Source organism: Salmo trutta, chromosome 12, assembly GCF_901001165.1.
Source record: "Salmo trutta chromosome 12, fSalTru1.1, whole genome shotgun sequence".
Classification (NCBI taxonomy): domain Eukaryota; kingdom Metazoa; phylum Chordata; class Actinopteri; order Salmoniformes; family Salmonidae; genus Salmo; species Salmo trutta.
In genome coordinates, this window is record NC_042968.1 from 54,244,169 (window position 1) to 54,267,154 (window position 22,986).

Sequence of the window (22,986 nt, forward strand, 5' to 3'; positions counted from 1 at the left end):
GGTTTTTGCTTTGACATGCACTGTCAACTGTGGGACCTTATATAGACAGGTGTGTGCCTTTCCAAATCATGTCCAATCAATTGAATTTCCCACAGGTGGACTCCAATCAAGTTGTAGAAACATCTCAAGGATGATCAATGGAAGGATGCACCTGAGCTCAACTTCGAGTCTTAGAGGAAAGGGTCTGAATAGTTATGTATTGTCATTAAGGTGCATTGTGTGTAGATTTGATGAGAATATTTTTTTCATCCCTTTTAGAATACGCCTGTAACGTAACAAAATGTGAAAAAAGTCAACAGGTCTGAATACCTTCCGAATGCCCTGTATAGGCTGCGCAAGGCTACTAAATAAACTCGCCAGTGGCACTGACTCACCCAATTATGAAACCTAGGATACTCACCAGTGATGGCCGATGCGGTAGTGACAATAGCCTATCTGAAGATGAGCTACTTTAAAAAAAGTGCTGTTTGTTCTGAATCACTGAAAACTCAATTATTATTTTAGCTTCTACAGACAGATTAGTCATCTCTTTTCAGCAGTATGCATTTGCATTCCCCCAAAACATTTTTGCATTTTGATTGTATTTTGAAATTTGTAAAAGACAAACTGACAGCTGCGACCAACCTTATAAATACAACCAATAGATGGCAGTTCCCATTCAAGTCAGGACCGGCAGCCATTGGTAGTGTACCCATGAGTTCACCGGTCAAATTGCCAGGGTTAGAGGTTCCAAAATCCTTCTATGGATTATATGTCTATGGCCACAAAGCAACAAGCTGTTTGGCCTGCATGCTGCCCAAATTGTGGCCTTCCACAGCTATTGATCGTCTGCGGCTAAAGTATGCTCACTGGTGTAGTATTTTGAATTATTATATTTATATGTCTGTTCAGACAAGAGTTAAATCATTTTTGAAATATATATTTTTTTATGTTTTTGGCAAAATAATTTTTACTATTCAGGGGGTGCTGCAGCACCTCCAGCATCCCCATTTCCTGCAGCTATGGAAGGCCCTGTAGTGCTTCTTAACCACGTGACCTGTTACGGCACCTTTGGCTGTAGGGGGATAAGGAAGACCAGGTTGGCTTCCGTCCAGGTCCTTACCTGCGATCAGTCTTGTTGATCAGGTCAGACACCTGCTGCAGGAACTCCTTAGCATAGAGCACCACGGGCTCCGTGTCATTCAGATCCAGAGGGGACAGGACCAAGGACAGGTAGTCCAGCCAGTCCACTGCCGGAGCCAGCAGCTGATGGCGAGAGAGGTTAAAGGTCAGAGGTCACCTTTGTGAAAAGGAAAGTTCACCACAAAAACTACATTTTCAGACATGTTCAGAATCCAAAAGTGGCCTCACGTCGAGTCTGCTTCATGATTTCACACACAAAATTGTGTCAATCGATCCAATTCATGAGGCATATTGTTGGAGCCGCACAACAGATGGCAGACACAGAATTAGAATACTAGAATGGACATTAACCTTAAGGTCAGACATTTTGGTAAGGCAGTTGGTCAACCATGGTTTGCCAGTGCTGTGATAAGATAATCTTCAAACTCATTGTTTTAAACTATCTGCACTGTATGTTTGTTAGCTAGCAAGCCATCCAGTTTTAGAGAAATTATTCCATTAATTTATCAAATTAATTACCAATAGACCAATATTCCAGTCAAACAATGCAGTCAATCCATACATTTATGGCCTGTTAACATATTAGAGGCTATTTATACAGCAAATTGGTATACAAGATGCAAAAACGGTATTTATAATTATATGACCAGTGGCTTGCCTGTTTTGCATGTTACTTTGGCATTAATACGTGTCTAATATCAGTTTGCTAACAATGTAAAAAAATAAAAGTAATAAAGCCGCATACAAACACGGTCTCTTTTTTGTTTCCTTGAATAAGTCAGCTCCAAATCCCCTAGCTCAGTGCTTTCTGTGGTGGTGGGGCAAGCCAGCAGAAAATCCAGTGTGTTGAGCAGTTATTGGCTCAGTGTTCTGTCACTCATGGGGACAGTACGTCACCACCAAGTCTAAAGGTAGAGCTCAAAAATTCAAGCCCCTTGGGTGCTGCCATAGAGTTACATTAGAAGTGCCCATCCAAGAAGGCTCAAGGTCATTGGCCACAGATAAAATTACGTTAAATCACGTTATATCTACAGTAGCTTTGATTGGAAGAATACTTTCAAAATCTTAGCTAGCAGTCATCATCAAGAATCAAGTCAACAATCTACTGGCAAATCCTTTTTAATCCTTGTCATACGAAGAGAACTAATGAGAAATTACACATAAAACATCAGTGCTCATCGGCAATTGGACATAAACATTACACAACAAGTTGGAAATCGCAAATGCAACAATGAGTGGTTTGGAAGGAATCAGTGGCTAACTGCAAGCATTGCAAAGTAATCAGACTGCTCTTCAGTGGAGTGGCTGTGTGGTCCCAAGTCGAAGGGTCTCTTTTCCTAGTTTAAAATTATAAACATTCAACATTGGCCATGCTGTCAATGAAGCATGATCTGTGCCACGCTCATAACTTAACTCGCAACTGCGAAAACTGACTTTAGTGAGTTCAAAACTACTGAGAACACGGGGAAAAATGAGGTACAACTGGGAAAATACGTTTGAACTTTCATCCAACTCAAAATTGTAAATCTGGAACTCGAGTTCCCAGTTGTCTTGAAAGCACTATAAATCCAGAGAATGGCAGACTTTGATGACAGTTTCATGACAAAATTTGCCCATGAAGGACCGCCGCGCCACCTTCCTGTTCAAGTGAGCACAGCACAACAAGGTGAGTTCAAAAATGTCTTGTATGCTGCTGCATACATAATGTAATATGCCAGGGAGATATGTATACTGTAACTAAGAAAGTAATACTAAGTGTATGATGTATAGTAAGCTGTTAGTAGCCCATGTGTCTTACCCTAAAATGGTCTATTTTCACCTCTTAAATTTCACCAACTGTTCTGACTTGGTGGTGCACATGTAGCCTATAACCCGTTTTTGAGAAATGTAATCATCGAATATTGTAAGAGCTTTCATTGTCTGCTTATATGACCCCTTTATTCATCCTACCGTTCTGACTTAGTGTACAGGGAGAATCCTGTAAGAACGGCCCATGTTCTGAATTCTGTCGCTGTACATTTCAAAAGTGCTGAACAAATAGTTATATTGACTACGTGCGTCCTAGCTCGCTCATTAATGTCTTAATCGAAATTACGGATTGCCTCTTATCCGCTTGTTGTCCCCTTATGCCGTAGTTTGCACATCTCAATTGTCAGTAGAAACCACATTTAAGCAAGTCAGCCATGCTTTTTTAAAGGTAGTAAATGAGTCTGAATTAAATGTTTGACTGCCACACAAGGCTCCGCTGATTGCCAGGTGTAGCAGAGGTAAGGTGTTGGACTCTGCTGTTGGTACAGCTTTATGTAGGCCCTAACAGTTTGTAGGAACCATTTGTCACCGTTATAGTGCATTTAATGTATTGTTTAGTGATATGTAGTGGCTTTGCTGGCATGCATCCCACATTTATTAATATTTTTGTCCCACCAAGAATTACATTCTAAAACCGGCACTGTATATGACAATGTTTAAGGTTGATATTAATTCTATTAAACATATCACATGCCTTACTTTTATTTTCCTGCATAAGTAAAAGCAGGAAATATATCCCCTACTCCCCTACTCTACTGCCATTCAATTAAAATTAGACTGTTTTGGATTTCTCCCGGACACAATAGCTACCATTTTCTAACTTTGTGGGTTTCATGATATAGCCCCTCTAGTAATTTAAATATGATTCAACAGCTCAACATTGTTTTTTTAAGCAGTGTGAAACGTAGATTTTTGAGGTGGTTTTGGCAACATTCTGAATCCCTACCCTTGTCCCTTAACGAGCACGCTTAAATCCATGAGAGGGAGTGTAAAAGGAATGGACTGGTGTGAGGAATATGGTGGAAACTGCCTCCAGCCATGGTTGGATGACAGTAAATGGCCAGCCAAATTACCACAGTCACCGTAATAACTGTTCGAATAGCAAAAAAACATAATAATCTTCTACTCCGCTCCTGACTGTATGTGCGGCCATAGAAATAGAATGAATAGAACAGGCATCCCCAAGTCAATGATGGCATAATGGATGGACTGGCGGCCATTGCAAGTGTACCCACAGAGCAAAGCACGAAGTAAAGTATGTGCTGTGATTTGTTGATTCAACTCAACTGACATTACAAAAAAGACATTCCATTACATGAGCCACATCATTTGAATGAGCATTCTACATTCCCATGGAAATTATTGCGTCACGATACCAGGCAGCCATTGCTGAGTGTACCAGTCAAATTGCCAGGGTTTAAGGTTTCATGTCTCAAGTTGAGCAATATCAATTTTGTCGATTTGGGACACAATCACTTGAGCATTTGTTTTTCCAATGTGTGTATGTGACTATGTTCTGGGTGGATCTTAGGCTGGACTTGGGTAAAGGATTTGGTAAGGACATCCATCTGCAAGCTTGTGATGTTCTTTTTGTTTTTGATAGTCCAAGATTCTCCATTAACGAAAAGTACGTGATGAATTTGATTATAATTATTGCTAAATATCACATCTACATAACTATTTAAGAAAAAAACACCCTATCCAATATTTGTAAAGGTAGATTTAAATAACCAGTTTGCGCAATTGAATACTATGCTCTGTAAGAATAAGAAGGTAATGAAATCGATACTCAGATGTATTTTAAATGTTTTTAAAAAACTATGCATTTCTGTTTTATGTTAAATTTTAAGGATTTATAGAGTATGGATGTATTGGTAGGTCCACCAAAGCTGTTGCCAGAGAATGTAACGTGCACTTCTCTACCATAAGCCGAGTCCAAAGGAATTTTATAGAAATTTCTAGTATGTCCAAATGGCCTCACAGCCGCAGACCACGTGTAACCACACCAGCCCAGGACCTCCACATCCGGCTTAAATCACCTGCGGGATCGTTAGAGACCAGCCACCCGGACAGCTGATGACACTGTGGGTTTGCACAGCTGAAGAATTTCCGAGAAAACTGTCAGAAACAGTCTCAGGGAAGCTCATCTGCATGCTCGTCGTCTTGACCCGATTGTAGTTCGGCGTCATAACAGACTTCAGTGGATGAAGTGTGCACCTTCTATGGCCACTGGCACAGTGGATGAAGTGTGCACCTTCTATGGCCACTGGCACAGTGGATGAAGTGTGCACCTTCTATGGCCACTGGCACAGTGGATGAAGTGTGCACCTTCTATGGCCACTGGCACAGTGGATGAAGTGTGCACCTTCTATGGCCACTGGCACAGTGGATGAAGTGTGCACCTTCTATGGCCACTGGCACAGTGGATGAAGTGTGCACCTTCTATGGCCACTGGCACAGTGGATGAAGTGTGCACCTTCTATGGCCACTGACACAGTGGATGAAGTGTGCTCTTCACAGATGAATCCTGGTTTCAACTGTATCGGGCAGATGGCATCGTGTGGGCGAGCGGTTTGCGGATCTCAACGTTGTGAACAGAGTGCCCCATGGTGGTGGTGGGGTCATGGTATGGGCTGGCATAAGTTTTGGACAACAAAAACAATAGCATTTTATCGATGGCAGTTTGAATGCACAGAGACACCGTGATGAGATCCTGAGGCCCATTGTCGTGCCATTCATCCACCACCATCACCTCATGTTTCAGCATGATAATGCACAGCTCCATGTCAGAAGGATCTGTACACAATTCCTGGAAGCCGAAAATGTCCCAGTTCTTCCATGGCCTGCATTCTCAGACATGTCCCTCAGTGAGCATGTTTGGAATGCTCGAGATGTGTCGCGCTGCATGAGGAAAATGGTGGTCACAACAGATACTGACTAGTGCTCTGATCCACACCCCTACCTTTTTCTTAAGGTGTATGTGAAATGCATAGACTAGGACCAAATTAATTAATTTCAATTGACTGATTTCCTTATATGAACTGTAACTCAGTAAAATCTTTGAAATTGTTGCATGTTGCGTTTATACTTTTGTTCAATGTATATTTCAACAAAGTATTGTTGCAGGAGTGCTAATTGTATCCGTTTCTAACCACCGATTTTCAGAACATTCTGAGATGGTATAGAGTATGCTAAAAGCCACACAATGTTAATTAGGTTGTAGTCATTCAACCATTCGCAACCAGAGCACACGCTGAGGTTGGCTTAGTTCTGTAGCTGATATTAGCTCTTTTAAACGTATGGACAGCAGTCCTCACGTTATCGGGAACACCAGGTTGACTTTCGTCAATGGGCTTTTGTCGTGGAGAGAAGGGCGTGTTTCATAGTTCACAACCAATGTCTGTTCACTTTGGCGGGGCCACTGAGTGAGCAGAGTTTACTTTATGAAAACAATTCCCTCATTTAGAGAAACTAAAATTAAATGTAGTCTTTTCACAAATAGTTTCATATTTAATCATTTAAATTGCACAACAATTCCATGTGAATCTGATAACTAGAATGTGTAGACTTTCCAAGATACAGTTTGTCATCCTATCATCAGTAATAATGTCTCAGACGACAACTGATCTGACATCATATAACACATTTTTTCAACTGGTTGGATTACCGAAATATGGTTCCGTTCCCAACCTTTTGATGTTACCAGACTTTCTCTATGTTAACAAAGGGCTTTCCAAGAGTCAAATTTGTAGAGTTGTGAGAGAAAATAGGGGAAAGGTATTTATGAGGGTCATAAACCTCCCCTCAGGGCAACTTCATGACAATGTGCAGTTCTGCTGCAGCCATGGAGATAGAAAGGTCTAGCAACAGCTCTTGGTAAGAGGCACCTTGGCGACCAGGACAGTGTTCATAAACAAAGAAGAGGACCGCAGGAGAAGCAGAGGAGAATAGTCCTCAGAGGAGGAATAAAACAGACAAAGGTGTAAGGCCACAGGTTTCAGATGGTGGTGGTGATTTGGTGGGGGATGGGATGTGTGAAAAACCCATGCATGTTTTGACAAATGGAGACAGGAGGAAAAGTGAGAACAGACTAAAATTGTTTAAAGAGTAAAGGTTTTCCAGCCTGATCTGATGACGTGTCCACTCAAATCCACCTCACTTTATGTACCTCATTCTCGCTCTCCCACACACATGGAAGCTCACATGTTCTCTCCCTCTCTCTGTAACCCCCACCTGACAGATGCACACACACCTGCAGCTCGGCGATGGTGATCTTGTGGTAGATCTTCTCCTTGTCGCAGCATTTGTCCTGCGACATGGTGATGTTGGCGAGCGTTGTCTCAAAGTCCAGGATCTGCTGCATCTGGCTCTGTGTGGAGTTCTTATCCCCTCCCAACAGCAGGCCCAGCTCCACCATGTAATCCAGATATGCCTTCAACGCATGGGAGGGGATATAATCCAAGTTTTTCCTCATACAAGTAGAAACAAGTGTCATTAACCACCCACGGACTGGTTCATAATAATGGACTATTCCACCCTGACAGCGTTTGTGTGCATTGTGTCACGCGATATGATTGATCACGTTTGCAATCTAATTTGTTACAGTACCTAATTTTGACAGCCATGGATAGGCAAAGACCACCCTTACTGGCACCACCCACCCCTCTAGCCACCCAAACTTTACTCACCTTTTCATTGGCTGTGTTGCCATCATAGTCCCGCGGGGGGAGGAACAACCCTGATTGGTCCACCTGGCCGAAATACATCAACAGGTGAGCAAACACACTAATCATAAGGGAGAATGAATTGAAGTGTGCAGAGTCCATTCACTTTCACATTTGGCACCTGCTAAAAGCCATTGGATATTTATTCTCAAACAAATGAATCCCGACCTCAGGGGAAACATAATACCTTATTAAAAAATACTCCTGCACATACGTCTGAACTGCTGATTTGGTTGACATTACGGTGAATATATGGTTTTGTTCTTACATAAGGAACTGGCTTCATTAAAGTGTTACCAGACTTATTCCCAGCACCACAAAGTGACAGTGTGTTGTGCGAGCGTGCATGTGTCCGTCTCTGTGCACTACTGCATAGGCTACATTATACCCAAATGTAGGCCTACAACGTTTTATATGCATTTTTAATAATCATCTTCTTCGTCACATATGCGTTATTTGACTCGAGGACCAGCAGTGGGGCATTTTTTCCACAAAGAAAAGCTTTGCCCCAAGTGGGATTCAAACTCACAGTTCTTGTACCTCGTCATCTCCAGGCTTACCACCTTAGTGGATCATACCACCAGTCAGTTATAGCAGTAAGAGGTAAATTACAGCCATTAGAATTTTCAAATATAAACTTCTCGTTGTATACTCCTCCTACATCTTTATTCCTGTGAAAGCACATGGATGTGTCTGAAACGGATAGGCAAAAACCATGAATTTGGTCATATGAGAAAATGCATCTTTTGAATTTTGTGTAACGCTAGTAGGCTAGGCAACTCAAGGATGCATCATGCAATAGACAGGTAACGTCCAAAATAGAGGAAACACCAACGAAGTGTCTTAAATAGGGCATTGGGTTTTAGCGCTTTTTGAGGTCAGTTCGGTTATAAAAAAAAGTATGTTTCTAAATTTCGGTTTTTGAGAATTATTTAAAATATTAAAAAAAGGTACTATGCATTATTTGGGTTGCCAGCACCACAAAATGACACGGTTGTGCGTGAGAGCGAGCATACATGCGTCTATCTCAGTGCACTACTGCATAGGCTATATTATACCTAAATGTAGGCCTACAACAAAATGTGAAAAAAGTCAAGGGGTGTGAATACTTTCTGAAAGCACTGCATTATTTATTTGCGTTACAGGGAACACATCCTCCTCCCTCATGTGGTACCCTTCCTGCAGGCTCATCCTGACATGACCCTCCAGCATGACAATGCCACCAGCCATTCTGCTCGTTCTGTGCGTGATTTCCTGCAAGGCAGGAATGTCAGTGTTCTGCCATGGCCAGCGAAGAGCCCGGATCTCAATCCCATTGAGCACGTCTGAGAGCTGTTGGATCGGAGGGGGGAGGGCTAGGGCCATTCCCCCCAGAAATGTCCGGAAACTTGCAGGTGCCTTGATGGAAGAGTGGGGTAACATCTCACAGCAAGAACTGGCAAATCTGGTGCAGTCCATGAGGAGGAGATGCACTGCAGTACTTAATGCAACTGGTGGCCACACCAGATACTGACTGTTACTTTTGATTTTGACAACCCCTTTGTTCAGGGACAAATCATTCAATTTCTGTTAGTCACGTCTGTGGAACTTGTTCAGTTTGTGTCTCAGTTGTTGACTCTTGCCATGTTCATATAAATATTTATACATGTTAAGTTTGCTGAAAATAAACACAGTTGACAGTGAGAGGACGTTTCTTTTTTTGCTGAGTTTATCTGGATTAGATAAGTAGATAAGTTCCTCTAGGGTTTTGTTTGTGCTTAGCTCCATTCCATTTATTTCTTATCCTGAAAAACTCCCCAGTCCTTAACGATTACAAGCAAACCCATAATATGGATGTAGCCACCACTATATTTGAGAATATGGAGAGTGGTATTCAGTAATGTGTTGTATTTGCCCAAAACATAACACTTTGTCTTCAGGACATTGTTTTTAAAGTATTACTTTAGTGCCTTGTTGCAAACAGGACGCATGTTTTGTACAGGCTTCCTTATTTTCACTCTCAGTTAGGTTGGTATTGTGGAGTAACTACAATGTTGTTGATCCATCTAGTTCTCTGTTTTAAAGTCACCATTGGCCTCATGGTGAAATCCCTGAGCCGTTTCCTTCCTCACCGGCAACTGAGTTAGGAAGAATGCCTGTATCTTTGTAGTGACTGAGTGTATTGATACACCATCACAAAAGTGTAATTAATAATGTTCATTGTTGTTAATTACCACATTTTCTGCACTAAACCATGTAGAATATTGGCCTGTTGGAAACTACAAATTCCTACTACATTGCACAGTTCAGGCTTAACCTGATTTATCTATGGAGAAACTACAGTGAGAAAATGCGCATTGAGCTCACAGAAGAAAAAGGAATGAAATGGAATTCAAAAACCGAACAATAAACAAAATGTTGGTTAATCGCTCAGCACTAGCGTTTGGTCACCACGAGCTGCCAGAACAGCTTTAATACACCTTGGTATTGATTTTACAGGTGTCTGGAACTCTATTGGGGGACGCGACACCATTCTTACAAGATAAATTACATAACTTGTTGTTTTGTTGATGGTGAACACTGTCTCAGGCACCGCTCAAGAATCTCCCATAAGTGTTCAATTGGGTTAAGATCTGGTGAAACACACATGCCCTTTAAACCCCCTATGCTCCTTTTAGACCCCTTTTTCAAAGTCACAGATCTCTTCTTCTAGCCATAATAATGAGCAACTGGGCATTTTTATACATGACCCTAAACATGGGATGTTTTAATTGCTTAATTAAATCAGGAACCACACCTGTGTGGAAGCACCTGCTTTCAAAATACTTTGCATCCTTCATTTACTCAAGTGATCCTTCTCTGGTCTCTCCTCCACCCGTTACGGGGTCTGAGACGCCAAAGCCTCCCACCATTAGCTCTGACAAATTGAAAACCCTAGTCATTGGCGACTCCATTACTCGCAGTATTAGACTTAAAACGAATTATCCAGCGATCATACATTGTTTACCAGGGGGCAGGGCTACCGACGTTAAGGCTAATCTGAAAATGGTGCTGGCTAAAACTGGTGAGTGTAGAGTATAGGGATATTTTTATCCACGTCGGCACCAACGATGTTAGGATGAAACAGTCAGAGGACACCAAGCGCAACATAGCTTCAGCGTGTAAATCAGCTAGAAAGATGTGTCGGCATTGAGTAATTGTGTCTGGCCCCCTCCCAGTTAGGGGGAGTGATGACATTGAGTCTCACAACTCAATCGCTGGTTGAAAACAGTTTTCTGCCCCTCCCAAAATATAGAATTTGTAGATAATTGGCTCTCTTTCTGGGACTCACCCACAAACAGGACCAAGCCTGGCCTGCTGAGGAGTGACGGACTCCATCCTAGCTGGAGGGGTGCGTTCATCTTATCTACGAACATAGATAGCTCCACAATGAAATAGGGTGTAGGCCAGGCAGCAGACTGTTAGCCAGCCTGCCAGCTTAGTGGAGTCTGCCACTAGCACAGTCAGTGTAGTCAGCTCAGCTATCCCCATTGAGACCGTGTCTGTGCCTCGATCTAGGTTGGGCAAAACTAAACATGGCGGTGTTCGCCTTAGCTTTCTCACTGGAATAAAGAACTCCTCCATTCCCGTCATTATTGAAAGAGATTGTGATATCTCACATCTCAAAATATGGCCACTTAATGTTAGAGCCCTCACTTCCAAGACAGTTATAGTCAATGAACTAATCACTGATCATGATCTTGATGTGATTGGCCTAACTGAAACATGGCTTAAGCCTGATGAATTTACTGTGCTAAATGAGGCCTCACCTCCTGGTTACACAAGTGACTATATCCCCCGTGCATCCCGCAAAGGCGGAGGTGTTGCTAACATTCCCAATAGCAAATTTCAATTTACAAAAAAAACAACTGTGTTTTCATCTTTTGAGCTTCTAGTCATGAAATCTATGCAGCCTACTCAATCACTTTTTATAGCTACCGTTTACAGGCCTCCTGGGCCATATACAGCGTTCCTCACTGAGTTCCCTGAATCCCTATCGGACCTTGTAGTCAAGCTCAGATAATATTTACATTTTTGGTGACTTTACTATTCACATGGAAAAGCCCACAGACCCACTCCAAAAAGCTTTCGGAGACATCATCGACTCAGTGGGTTTTGTCCAACATGTCTTCGGACCTACTCACTGCTACAGTCATACTCTGGACCTAGTTTTGTCCCGTGGAATAAATGTTGTGGATCTTAATGTTTTTCCTCATAATCCTGGACTATCGGACCACCATTTCATTATGTTTGCAATCACAACAAATAATCTCAAAAGACCCCAACCAAGTATCATCAAAAGCCGTGCTATAAATTCTCGGACAATCCAAAGATTCCTAGATGCCCTTCCAGACACACTCCACCTACCAAAGGACGTCAGAGTACAAAAATCAGTCAACCACGTAACTGAGGAACTCAATTTAACCTTGCGTAATACCCTAGATGCAGTCGCACCCCTAAAAACCAAAAACATTTGTCATAAGAAACTAGCTCCCTAGTATGCAGAAAATACCCGAGCTATGAAGCAAGCTTCCAGAAAATTGGAACGGATAATGGCGCTACAGTCTGACTAGTTTGGAAAGACAGTACCGTGCAGTATCGAAGAACTCTCACTGCTGCTTGATCATCCTATTTTTCCAACTTAATTGAGGAAAATAAGAACAATCCAAAATATATTTTTGATACTTTCGCAAAGCAGCATTCCCCAAGAGCGGATGGCTTTCACTTCAGCAGTGATAAATTCATGAACTTCTTCGAGGAACAGATCATGATCATTAGAAAGCAAATTACAGACTCATCTTTAAAATCTGCTTATTCCTCCAAAGCTCAGTTGTCCTGAGTCTGCACAATTCTGCCAGGACCTAGGATCAAGGGAGACACTCAAGCTTTTTAATACTATATCCCTGGACACATTGATGAAAATAATCATGGCCTCTAAACCTTCAAGCTGCATACTGGACCCTATTCCAACTAAACTACTGAAAGAGCTGCTTCCTGTGCTTGGCCCTCCTATGTTGAACATAATAAACGGCTCTCTATCCACCGGATGTGTATCAAACTCACTAAAAGTGGCAGTAATAAAGCCTCTCTTGACCAAGAAAATATAAAAACTAAATCGGCCTATATCGAATTTCCCACTCCTCTCAAAAATGTTAGAAAAAGCTGTTGCGCAGCAACTCACTGCCTTTCCAGAAGACAAACAATGTATACGAAACGCTTCATTCTGGTTTTAGACCCCATCATTGCACTGAGCTGGCACTTGTGAAGGTGGTAAATTACCTTTTAACGGTGTCAGACCAAGGCTCTGCATCTGTCCTCGTGCTCCTAGACCTTAGTGCTGCTTTTGATACCATCAATCACCACATTCTTTTGGAGAGATTGGAAACCCACATTGGTCTACACGGACAAGTTCTGGCCTGGTTTAGATCTTATCTGTCGGAAAGATATTAGTTTGTCTCTGTAGATGGTTTGTCCTCTTACAAATCAACTGTAAATTTCAGTGTTCCTCAAGGCTTCGTTTTAGGACCACTATTGTTTTCACTATATATTTGACCACTTGGTGAATTCGGAAACATAATGTTAACTTTCACTGCTATGCGGACGACACACAGCTGTACATTTTGATAAAACATGGTGACGCCCTGTTGCCCTCCCTGGAAGCCTGTGTTTCAGACATAATGAAGTGGATGGCGGCAAATGTTCTACTTTTAAACTAGGACAAAACAGAGATGCTAGTTCTAGATCCCAAAAAACAAAGAGATCTTCTGTTGAATCTGACAATTAATCTTGATGGTTGTACAGTCGTCTCAAATAAAACTGAAGGACCTCGGCGTTACTCTGGACCCTGATCTCTCTTTTGACGAACATATCAAGACTGTTTCAAGGACATATTTTTTCCATCTACATAACATTGCAAAAATCAGAAACTTTTTCCAAAAATTATGCAGTAAAATGCCATGGTTTTGTCACTTCTAGGTTAGACTACTGCAATGCTCTACTTTCCGGCTACCCGGATAAAGCACTAAATAAACTTCAGTTAGTGCTAAATACGGCTGCTAGAATCTTGACTAGAACCCCAAAAAATGATCCTATTACTCCAGTGCTAGCCTCTCTACACTGGCTTCCTGTTAAGGAAGGGGCTGATTTCAAGGTTTTACTGCTAACCTACAAAGCATTACATGGCTTGCTTCTACCCATCTTTTCTGATTTGGTCGTACATACCTACACGTACGCTACGGTCACAAGACGCAGGCATCCTTACTGTCCCTAGAATTTCTAAGCAAACAGTTGGAGGCAGGGCTTTCTCCTATTGTGCTCCATTTTTATGGAATGGTCTGCCTATCCATGTGAGAGACGTAGACTCGGTCTCAACCTTTAAGTCTTTATTGAAGACTCATCTCTTCAGTAGGTCCTATGATTAAGCGTTGTCTGGCCCAGGAGTGTGAAGGTGAACGGAAAGGCACTGGAGCAACAAACAGCCCTTGCTGTCCCTGCCTGGCCAGTTCCCCTCTCTCCACTGGGATTCTCTGCCTCAAACCCCATTACAGGGGCTGAGTCACTGGCTTACTGGTGCTCTTCCATACCGTCCCTAGGAGGGGTGCATCCCTTGACTGGGTTGAGTCACTGATGTGATCTTCCTGTCCGGTTTGGCTTCCTTGGGTTTGTGCCGTGGGGGAGATGTTCATGGGCTATACTCGGCCTTGTCTCAGGATGGTAAGTTGGTGGTTGAAGATATCCCTCTAGTGGTGTGAGGGCTGTGCTTTGGCAAAGTGGGCTCTCTCACTCCCTGTCCTGTCCTTTGTCTTTTCTTTAAATTTGATTTTCTATGGTGGAGAGTTAATGCACTATTTGTTTTAGCGGTATCCACAGGTTTTTTCAAAGTTACGGTGGAAGAGGACAGAGTTTCCTGGGGTTTGGAAGGTGTGGTTTGCGTGATGGCTTCTCAGCCTAGCGCGGAGGAGATGCTGTCGATACGACATGGATTCAGGTGTGTTCCTGAGAATGGAGTTGAAGTGGAGGAGGTTCTGCTTGCAGTCGGTGAACAGGTAGGAGTGGAATTTATACATGCCGCTTCTAGAATGAACAAAGTTGTGGTTGTGTTCATGAACAGAGCAAATTTGGTTGGTAGGCTAATTGCTAGTGGAATATTTGTAAGGGGTGTGTTGGTACAAATTTCACCTCTTTCTACCCCTTCGACAAGGGTGGTCGTTGCAAATTTGCCTCCCTTTATTGTGGATGATGAAATCAGGAAAGAGCGGAGTCATTTTGGTAAGTTTGCTAGTGGTTTTCATGTACTGTCGGCAGGTTCAGGCAGATGCCGTTAAGCACGTTGTTTCATTCCGGAGGCAAGTGTTTATGTTTTTGAATAACAATGAGCAACAGCTAAATGTGCATTTTAAAGTGAGGCATGGTGAGGGGCTCTATGCAGGGTTTGCCAGCACAGATAGTCTATGGTGTTTTGAGTGTGGGGATTTGGGGCATAAAAGCTTTGCATACCCACATAAAGGCCGTAGACAAGGTGAGGGCACAAGCGCCAGTGGGGGAAAATCGAGGTCAAAGTGCAGGGGGCAATGAGATGCAGACAGCAGAGGCTGGGCCTAGTCATGCCAGGGATGGTGGTGTAGATGAGGCTGGGCCTAGTCAGGCTAGAGATGGTGGGGTAGCTAAGGCTGAGTCTAGTCATGCTATTGATGGTGGTGTAGCTGAGGCTGGGTCTAGTCATGCTATGCATGGTGGTGTAGATGAGGCTGGGCCTAGTCATGCTATGGAGGGTGGTGTAGATGAGGCTGGGTCTAGTCAGGTTATGCTAGTGGATGTGGAGAGTATAGTGGGGAAGTGTAAGAGACTAGGGGGGAGGAGGAAGGTGTCAATCGGAAAAGGAAAAAGGGTGTGGTCAAAGGCACCATGGAACCTTTGCCTGGTGCTGGGGGGGGAGGCCCTGACCAGAGAGGAAGGGCAGGTGGTCAGGATGGGAGATGGAGAGGAAAGTGAGAGTCTGAGGAAGAGGACGATGATGAGTTATTTTTTTCAGACTCCTCTTCAATGGGTCCGGAGCTGACAGCCAGTCAAGCAGAAGGGTCAAAGTACACGTTGAGAGAACTGACAAGGTTCCTGAATGAGACCAAGGGGAACAAAGTTATTCTTGAGGCTTTTTTTTCTGATCCAACAAAGTTTGTAAGATCAGCACAACATGCTATGAAAAATTAGGGGCATGGTGTCCTCTCACCCAGGAAACGGTTTAGGAAGTGGGTCACAACAGTGCGTAAGGGTCTACCTTCAGACACTGTTTAGATGTTTAGTTTCTTTCTGGCACTGGGGCTTTTTGAGCTTTGCTATTGGTCTCTTTCTTTGCTGGCTTTTCTCCCACGTCTTATGGAGACTCTTCGGGTAGGCTCGCTCAATATAAATGGCACCAGAGATGCAGGAAAGAGGAGTGTGTTGGGTGAATATGTGAAACAAAAAGAAGTACAGGTGTTGTTTCTGCAGGAGACACATAGTGATGTGTTGAATGAAGTCGATTGGGGCTCTGATGGAAAGGGGCAAGTGTGTTGAGCCATGGGACAAATTGTAGGGCAGGGGTGGCAGTCCTTTTTGTACCGGGTCTGCCTGTAAAAATTTGCTCCTCAAAAGGAGGTGTGTAGTGGTAGGCTGCTTGTTATAAAAGCAGAAATTAACATGGTTTTTGTCTTTATAAATGTGTATGCGCCTAACACAGGGAGAGAGAGGGGGGTTCTGTTTGGGTGTCTTAGACAGGAACTCTCACAGGTAGCGCCTGAGGAGACGCTGGTGGTCGGAGGGGACTGGAACTGTACAATGGATTTTTACGAAAGACAGAAATGGGGAAGAGCCTCATTCAGTGTCAGTGGGAGTGTTAAGGGACATCATTAAATCAGTTCGACCTAGCGGATGTTTGGAGAACTAAACATCCCAACACAAGACAGTATACATGGGTGAAGGTTTTTGGGGCTAGGGTGAGTGCAGCCTGACTTGATCGGTTTTACATGTCCAGGAATCGGAGCAATAGGCTGTTGGGCGCTACCATTCTCTAGGTGGGGTTTTCGGATCACCACATATTTCACCGGGACGCCGGCAGGCATCCTATTGAAAGTTTAATGTAAAGCTCTTACAAGATGCCACTTTTTGCTTAGGTTTCCAGACCTTTTGGGAAAGGTGGTGGCAGCGAAGAGAGGAGTATGAGTCTGAGTCAATGGTGGGATGTGGGGAAGGTCCAAATTCGGCTTTTCTGTCAACAGTATACAGCTCTCTCATCCTCAGAGTCTAGGAGAGTATTGGGGGAACTAGAGCATTGTATTAGTGAGATGAGGTAGAGATGGTGGGGCAAGGCAATGTAGGCCTCCAGGCTAATTTAGCTGAATTACGTAGGGACCTGGGTAGTTTTTTCCAGGTTAAAGCAAAGGGAGCACTTGTAAGAGCTAGGTTCTCCATGCTCAAGGAGATGGATGCTCCCAGCTCCTTCTTCTTTGGTTTGGAAAGACAGAGCGGTGAAGCCAAGAGTATGCATTGTCTACGGCTGTCTGATGGGCAGGTGACCTCTGTGGTGGGGGAGATGCGGGAGCGGACTGTGGAGTTTTATACTGAGTTGTATAGGGCAGAAATGTGTGATCCTATGTGTCTTGTTTGCAGGACTCCCTTAGCTCTCTCTGGCACAGAGGGATGAAATGGACATTCCTCTGTTGTCCCATGAACTGGCAGAGGCCGTAACCCAGATGTCCCCCGGTCGTGCACCGGGGGTCGATGGACTCCCAGTGGAGTTTTATAAAAAATTCTGGGGAATAATTGGACAGGATTTCTTTTGCGTGAATGCGTCGGGGTAGGAGAGTTGCCGAAGAGCTGCCCCCAAAAAGGGGACTTGTGTGATCTTAAGAACTGGAGGACTGTGGCATTACTCTGTGCGGACTACAAGATATTTGCCAAGATCCTCTCTAACAGACTGAAGTCCCATTTGGACTCGATAGTACATAAGGACCAAACAGTGTACCGGGACGCTCAATCATGGACAACTTGTTCTTTATCAGGGACATGTTGGACTTGTCAAGAGGTTCTAATGTGAACTTTGGACTGGTCTCTTTAGATCAAGAGAAAGCTTTTGATACAGTGGACCATGAGTTTCTGTTTAATGTGATGTCTGTGTTTGGGAAGAGTTTTTTGACCTGTGTGAAGCTGTTTTATGCTGGGGAATCATGTATGGTCAAGGTGGGAGGGGGCTCAGTAGGCCAGTCTGGGTGAGACGGGGCATTAGACAAGGATGCCCTCTATCTGGGCAGTTGTATACACTAGCCATTGAGCATTTTTTGGGACTGCTATGCAGGAGACTGCAGGGAGTGTGCTGGACAGGCATGGATGTGGTGACAGGCATCGCAGTGTCAGCATATGCAGATGATGTTTCTGTGATGGTCAGGATATGCAGGCACTAGAGACCAGTCTGAAAGTGTACGAGGGAGCTTCATCAGCTAAGGTAAACTGGGGCAAGAGAAAAGCTCTGTTATGTGGGGCATGGGGGGATAGGTCCCCTCTGCTTCCAGGGGGTTTGCAGTGGGGTTGTGATGGGCTTAAAGTGTTGGGGGTGTACCTGGGCTCAGAGAGGTGGGTCAGGAAGAACTGGGAGGGGCTGTCAAGATGGGACAGGAGCCACCTCCACCTGGCCAAAGTGTCATATAGAGGGAGGGTGCTGATAATCAACAACCTGGTGGCATCTTCCCTGTGGCATAAACTGGCTGTCCTCAACCCCCCCCCGCCGGTTTGCTCGCAGACCTGCAACGCAAGCTGGTGGACTTTTTCTGGTCGGGCCATCACTGGCTGAGGGCGGCAGTGTTGTACATGACTGTCCACGAAGGAGGACAGAGCCTGGTGGAACTGGAGAGCAGGATGGCTGCTTTCCGGCTAAAGGCGGTACAGAGACTGCTGTACCATACTGATGTTGGCTGGAGGGAACCAGCATGCGTGCTGCTGAGGAGAGCTGGCGGATTAGGGTTGGACCGGCAGCTGTTCCTCATGAAGCTGGAGAGGCTGAGTACAGCAGGTCTCTCAGATTTTTACTCTGCAGTGCTGAGGGCCTGGCAGCTGCTAAGACCCAAACAAGAAGGGGTGTGGAGCCTGGGCTGTGGGAGGAAGCCTATCTTCCACAACCCAGCCATCCCTTTGAGATCGGTTCAGTCGTCCACCCTGCAGAGGCAACTGATGGCAGCGGGTTTACAAAGGCTGGGTGACCTGCGACTGCTGGGAGAGGGGTGGGAAACCCCGGAAGTCTTGGCACAACAAACAGGAATAATGTCTCTTATGCTGCTGGAGTGATTCCTGGAGGAGGTCCAGAAGGCACTGTCTGGGCCGGTAAGGGGGGGGGGGGGGGGGGGTGTTTGAGCAGCCACCAATGTTTCAGCCACTGCAGGTGACGGCAGAGACTGGAGACTGGCAAGGGGGTCTGGAGGACTTGTTCAATTTTAACACTCCGAGCCTGGGGGAGTTTGAAGGGGTGGGAGGTAAAGCCCTCTACAACCTCTGCGTTAAGGTTAGGAACATTAGGAGCCTAACAGGAGTGAAGGCACATCAGTGGTAGGGGGTATGTGGGGCGGAGAGTATGGTGGGCTTTAGATGGAGGGGGCTCTACAAACCCCCAGTACCAAAGAGGTCATGGGACCTCCAGTGGAGGGTTCTTCATGGAGCCCTGGCCACTAAAAGCTGGTTGGCACGGTTTGAACTGGGCAGGGGTGTCCTTTCTGTATAATGAAAAAAACTGTGATTCATGTGTTTTCTGTGTGCACCAGGTTAATGCCATTCATGTCTCTGTTGGAATGTCTGTGTGAAAAAGGTTAGGGGTGGTTTTTACTGTTGGGATGTTAATAATGGGATACAGGTATTCGAATAAGGAGAAGGCCAAATTTTCTGTTTGCTCAGGCGAAGTTGGCTATTTGGCTAACAAGGAGGAAGAGGGTCAAAGGTGGGGGATAACATACCCTTTACTATTGTTTAATGGGATTGTCTCTGCGCGCTTTAGGGTTGAGTTTGAATTCTATAGAATTATAAAAAGTGTGTAGAGATGTTTCAGGAGATATGGTGTGTTGGGGGAGCTGTCTGTATAGCTGGAGAAGATGTTTAGATATAAGGTTGTAGAAGTGGTGTTTTTTGGGTATTGTGATGTTGTTTTGTATCATGTGGTAGATGGAAAGGTGAGTATGGTACATGTATGCAGTACAGGATATATTTTGTTGTTTTATTTTTAAGGGGGGGTGGTGAGTATTTAAATGAAATTAGGAAGTTTCATTAAAAGAAAGACAAAGTCTCTCCCCCTCCCTCCCTCCTACCTGGCCTGATGACTCCTTGCTGTCCCCAGTCCACCTGGTCATGCTACTGTTCTGCTTGCGACTATGGAACCCTGACACGTTCACCGGACGTGCTACCTGTCCCAGACCTGCTGTTTTCAACTCTCTAGAGACAGCAGGAGCGGTAGAGATACTCTGAATGATCGGCTATGAAAAGCCAACTAACGTTGACTCCTGAGGTGCTGACCTGTTCCACCCTCGACAACCTCGGTGATTATTATTTTTTGACCCTGCTGGTCATCTATGAACATTTGAACATCTTGGCCACGTTCTGTTAATCTCTACCCGGCACAGCCAGAAGAGGACTGGCCACCCCTCATAGCCTGGTTCCTCTCTAGATTTCTTCCTAGGTTCCGGGCTTTCTATGGAGTTTTTCCTAGCCACCGTGCTTCTACACCTGCATTGCTTGCTGTTTGGGGTTTTAGGCTGGGTTTCTGTACATCACTTTGTGACATCAGCTGATGTAAGAAGGGCTTTATAAATAAATTAGGTTTCCTTTATTTTGGCAGTTACATGTATATTGGCACACTTACCCTCTTGTTACAGACCAAGGGTAACAATGTCAACCTTGAAGTTGGCCAAGTTGACCTGTTAAACAAATGTGATTGGATGGTGGCTCTACTGTTTAAGATCTCCGATAGGTTGATTTGTTATTTTGTTACCGGACATACAAATGACTCGTGGTAGCCAGGCGGCTATTTGTGCCAGGTTCTCCTATGAGAAAAGCTAGCAGCTAGCCACTTTAGACCAAAGGTCTAAACCTCCGGTCTAAACACAAGTTTGCAAGTATGGACCCACACTGTATAGCCTCAAAACATGTGCCACACCCTGTGGGCCCAGAGAGTAAATCAAGTACACATATAGGCTTACGAGTGGCCAATTGGATAGCTCAGATAACCGCGTCTGCAGCCGGTGATTGTCAAGCAAATAACTTCCGGTCTCAAGGTAATTGACCATTAATCAACAAACACATTCAGCATCTTCTGGCTTCCACACAGCCTACAAGCCACTAATGCAGGACTTTGGAAAATCTACATTAACAAAGAAACACGTACTCTATATACTATACGCTTAATTTAGAGTTATTTATGTTTTTTATTTCACTTTTATTTAACCAGGTAAGCCAGTTGAGAACAAGTTCTCATTTACAACTGCGACCTGGCCAAGATAAAGCAAAGCAGTGCGACAAAAACAACAGAGTTAAACAAACGTACAGTCAATAGCACAATAGAAAAATCTATGTACAGTGTGTGCAAATGTAGAAGATTAGGAAGGTAAGGCAATAAATATGCCATAGAGGCGAAATAATTACAATTTAGCATTAACATTGGAGTGATAGATGTGCAGATGATGTGCAAGTAGAGATACTGGGGTGCAAAAGAGCAAGAAGATAAATAACAATATGGGGATGAGGTAGTTGGGTAGCGCTATTTACAGATTGGCTGTGTACAGGTACAGTGATCGGAAAGCTGCTCTGACAGCTGATGCTAAAGTTAGAGAGGGAGATAAGTCTCCAGCTTCAGTGATTTTTGCATTTCGTTCCAGTCATTGGCTTTGGGGATGACCAGTGAGATATACCTGCTGGAGCGCGTGCTACGGGTGGGTGTTGCTATGGTGACCAGTGACCTGAAATAAGGCGGGGCTTTACCTAGCAAAGACTTAGAGATGACCTGGAGCCAGTGGGTTTGGCGACAAATATGTAGCGAGGGCCAGCCAACGAGAGCATACAGGGTCGCAGTGGTGGGTATTATATGAGGCTTTGGTGACAAAACAGATGTGATAGACTACATCCAGTTTGCTGAGTAGAGTGTTGGAGGCTATTTTGTAAATGACATCACCAAAGTCAAAGATCGGTGGGATAGTCAGTTTTACGAGGGTATGTTTGGCAGCATGAGTGAAGGAGGCTTTGTTTTGCGAAATAGGAAGCCAATTCTAGATTTAATTTTGGACTGGAGATGCTTAATGTGAGTCAAAGGAGGGGTTACAGTCTAACCAGACACCTAGGTATTTGTAGTTGTCCACATATTCTAAGTCAGAACCGTCCAGAGTAGTGATGCTAGTCGGGCGGGTGGGTGCGGGCAGCAATCGGTTGAAAAGCATACATTTAGTTTTACTAGCATTTAAAAGCAGTTGGAGGCCATGGAAGGAGTTTTGTATGGCATTAAAGCTCGTTTTGAGGTTTGTTAACACAGTGTCCAAAGAAGGGCCAGATGTATACAGAATGCTGTCGTTTGCATAGAGGTGGATCAGAGAATCAATCACCAGCAGCAAGAGCGACATCATTGATATATACAGAGAAAAGAGCCGGCCCGAGAATTCAACCCTGTGGCACCCCCGTAGAGACTGCCAGAGGTCCGGAAAACAGGCCCTCCGATTTGACACACTGAACTCTATCTGCGAAGTAGTTGGTGAACCAAGCGAGGCAGTCATTTGAGAAACCAAGGCAATTGAGTCTGCCGATAAGAATGCGGTGATTGACGGAGTCGAAAGCCTTGGCCAGGTTGATGAAGACGGCTGCACAGTACTGTATTTTATTGATGGCGGTTATGATATCATTTAGGACCTTGATCGTGGTTGAGGTGCACCCATGACCAGCTCGGAAATCAGATTGCATAGTGGAGAAGGTACGGTGGGATTCGAAATGGTCGGTGATCTGTTAACTGGGCTTTTGAAGAATTTAGAAAAGGTAGGGCAGGATAGATATAGGTCTATAACAATGTAACTTTATTTGTGATTCAAACGGAGTATATGTTCTGATTTTTAATACATAAGGCTGCATGATCCGACTAATTATGATTTGAAGAAAGTCGCATGAAAGGCATGAGCTCTGCTTTGTTTATTTCACAGGCTGTCACACTTCATCGCCCTCATTCACAAATTTAAAAGCACTTGATAATAATCACATTTCCCAGCGGCATCCCCTTTATGTGGTTGTAATGCCCCCTAAAAAAATCCATGCCTTTTGTGGGAAAGTG

At 44.2% G+C, this 22,986-nt stretch overlaps 1 protein-coding gene across 3 annotated transcripts in view; it reads right to left on the reverse strand.

Annotated features, from left to right (window-relative positions):
- LOC115203796 (endothelin-converting enzyme 2) overlaps positions 1-22,986 on the reverse strand; it is a 65,226-nt gene that overhangs the window by 16,586 nt on the left and 25,654 nt on the right. For all 3 annotated transcript variants that reach the window (XM_029768800.1, XM_029768798.1, XM_029768799.1), the window contains exons 6-8: positions 7,620-7,682; positions 7,184-7,363; positions 1,103-1,245 (exon numbers count right to left, since the gene is read on the reverse strand). In XM_029768800.1, coding sequence (XP_029624660.1) covers positions 1,103-1,245; positions 7,184-7,363; positions 7,620-7,682 — 386 coding nt within the window. The remainder of the gene's footprint in view (positions 1-1,102; positions 1,246-7,183; positions 7,364-7,619; positions 7,683-22,986) is intronic.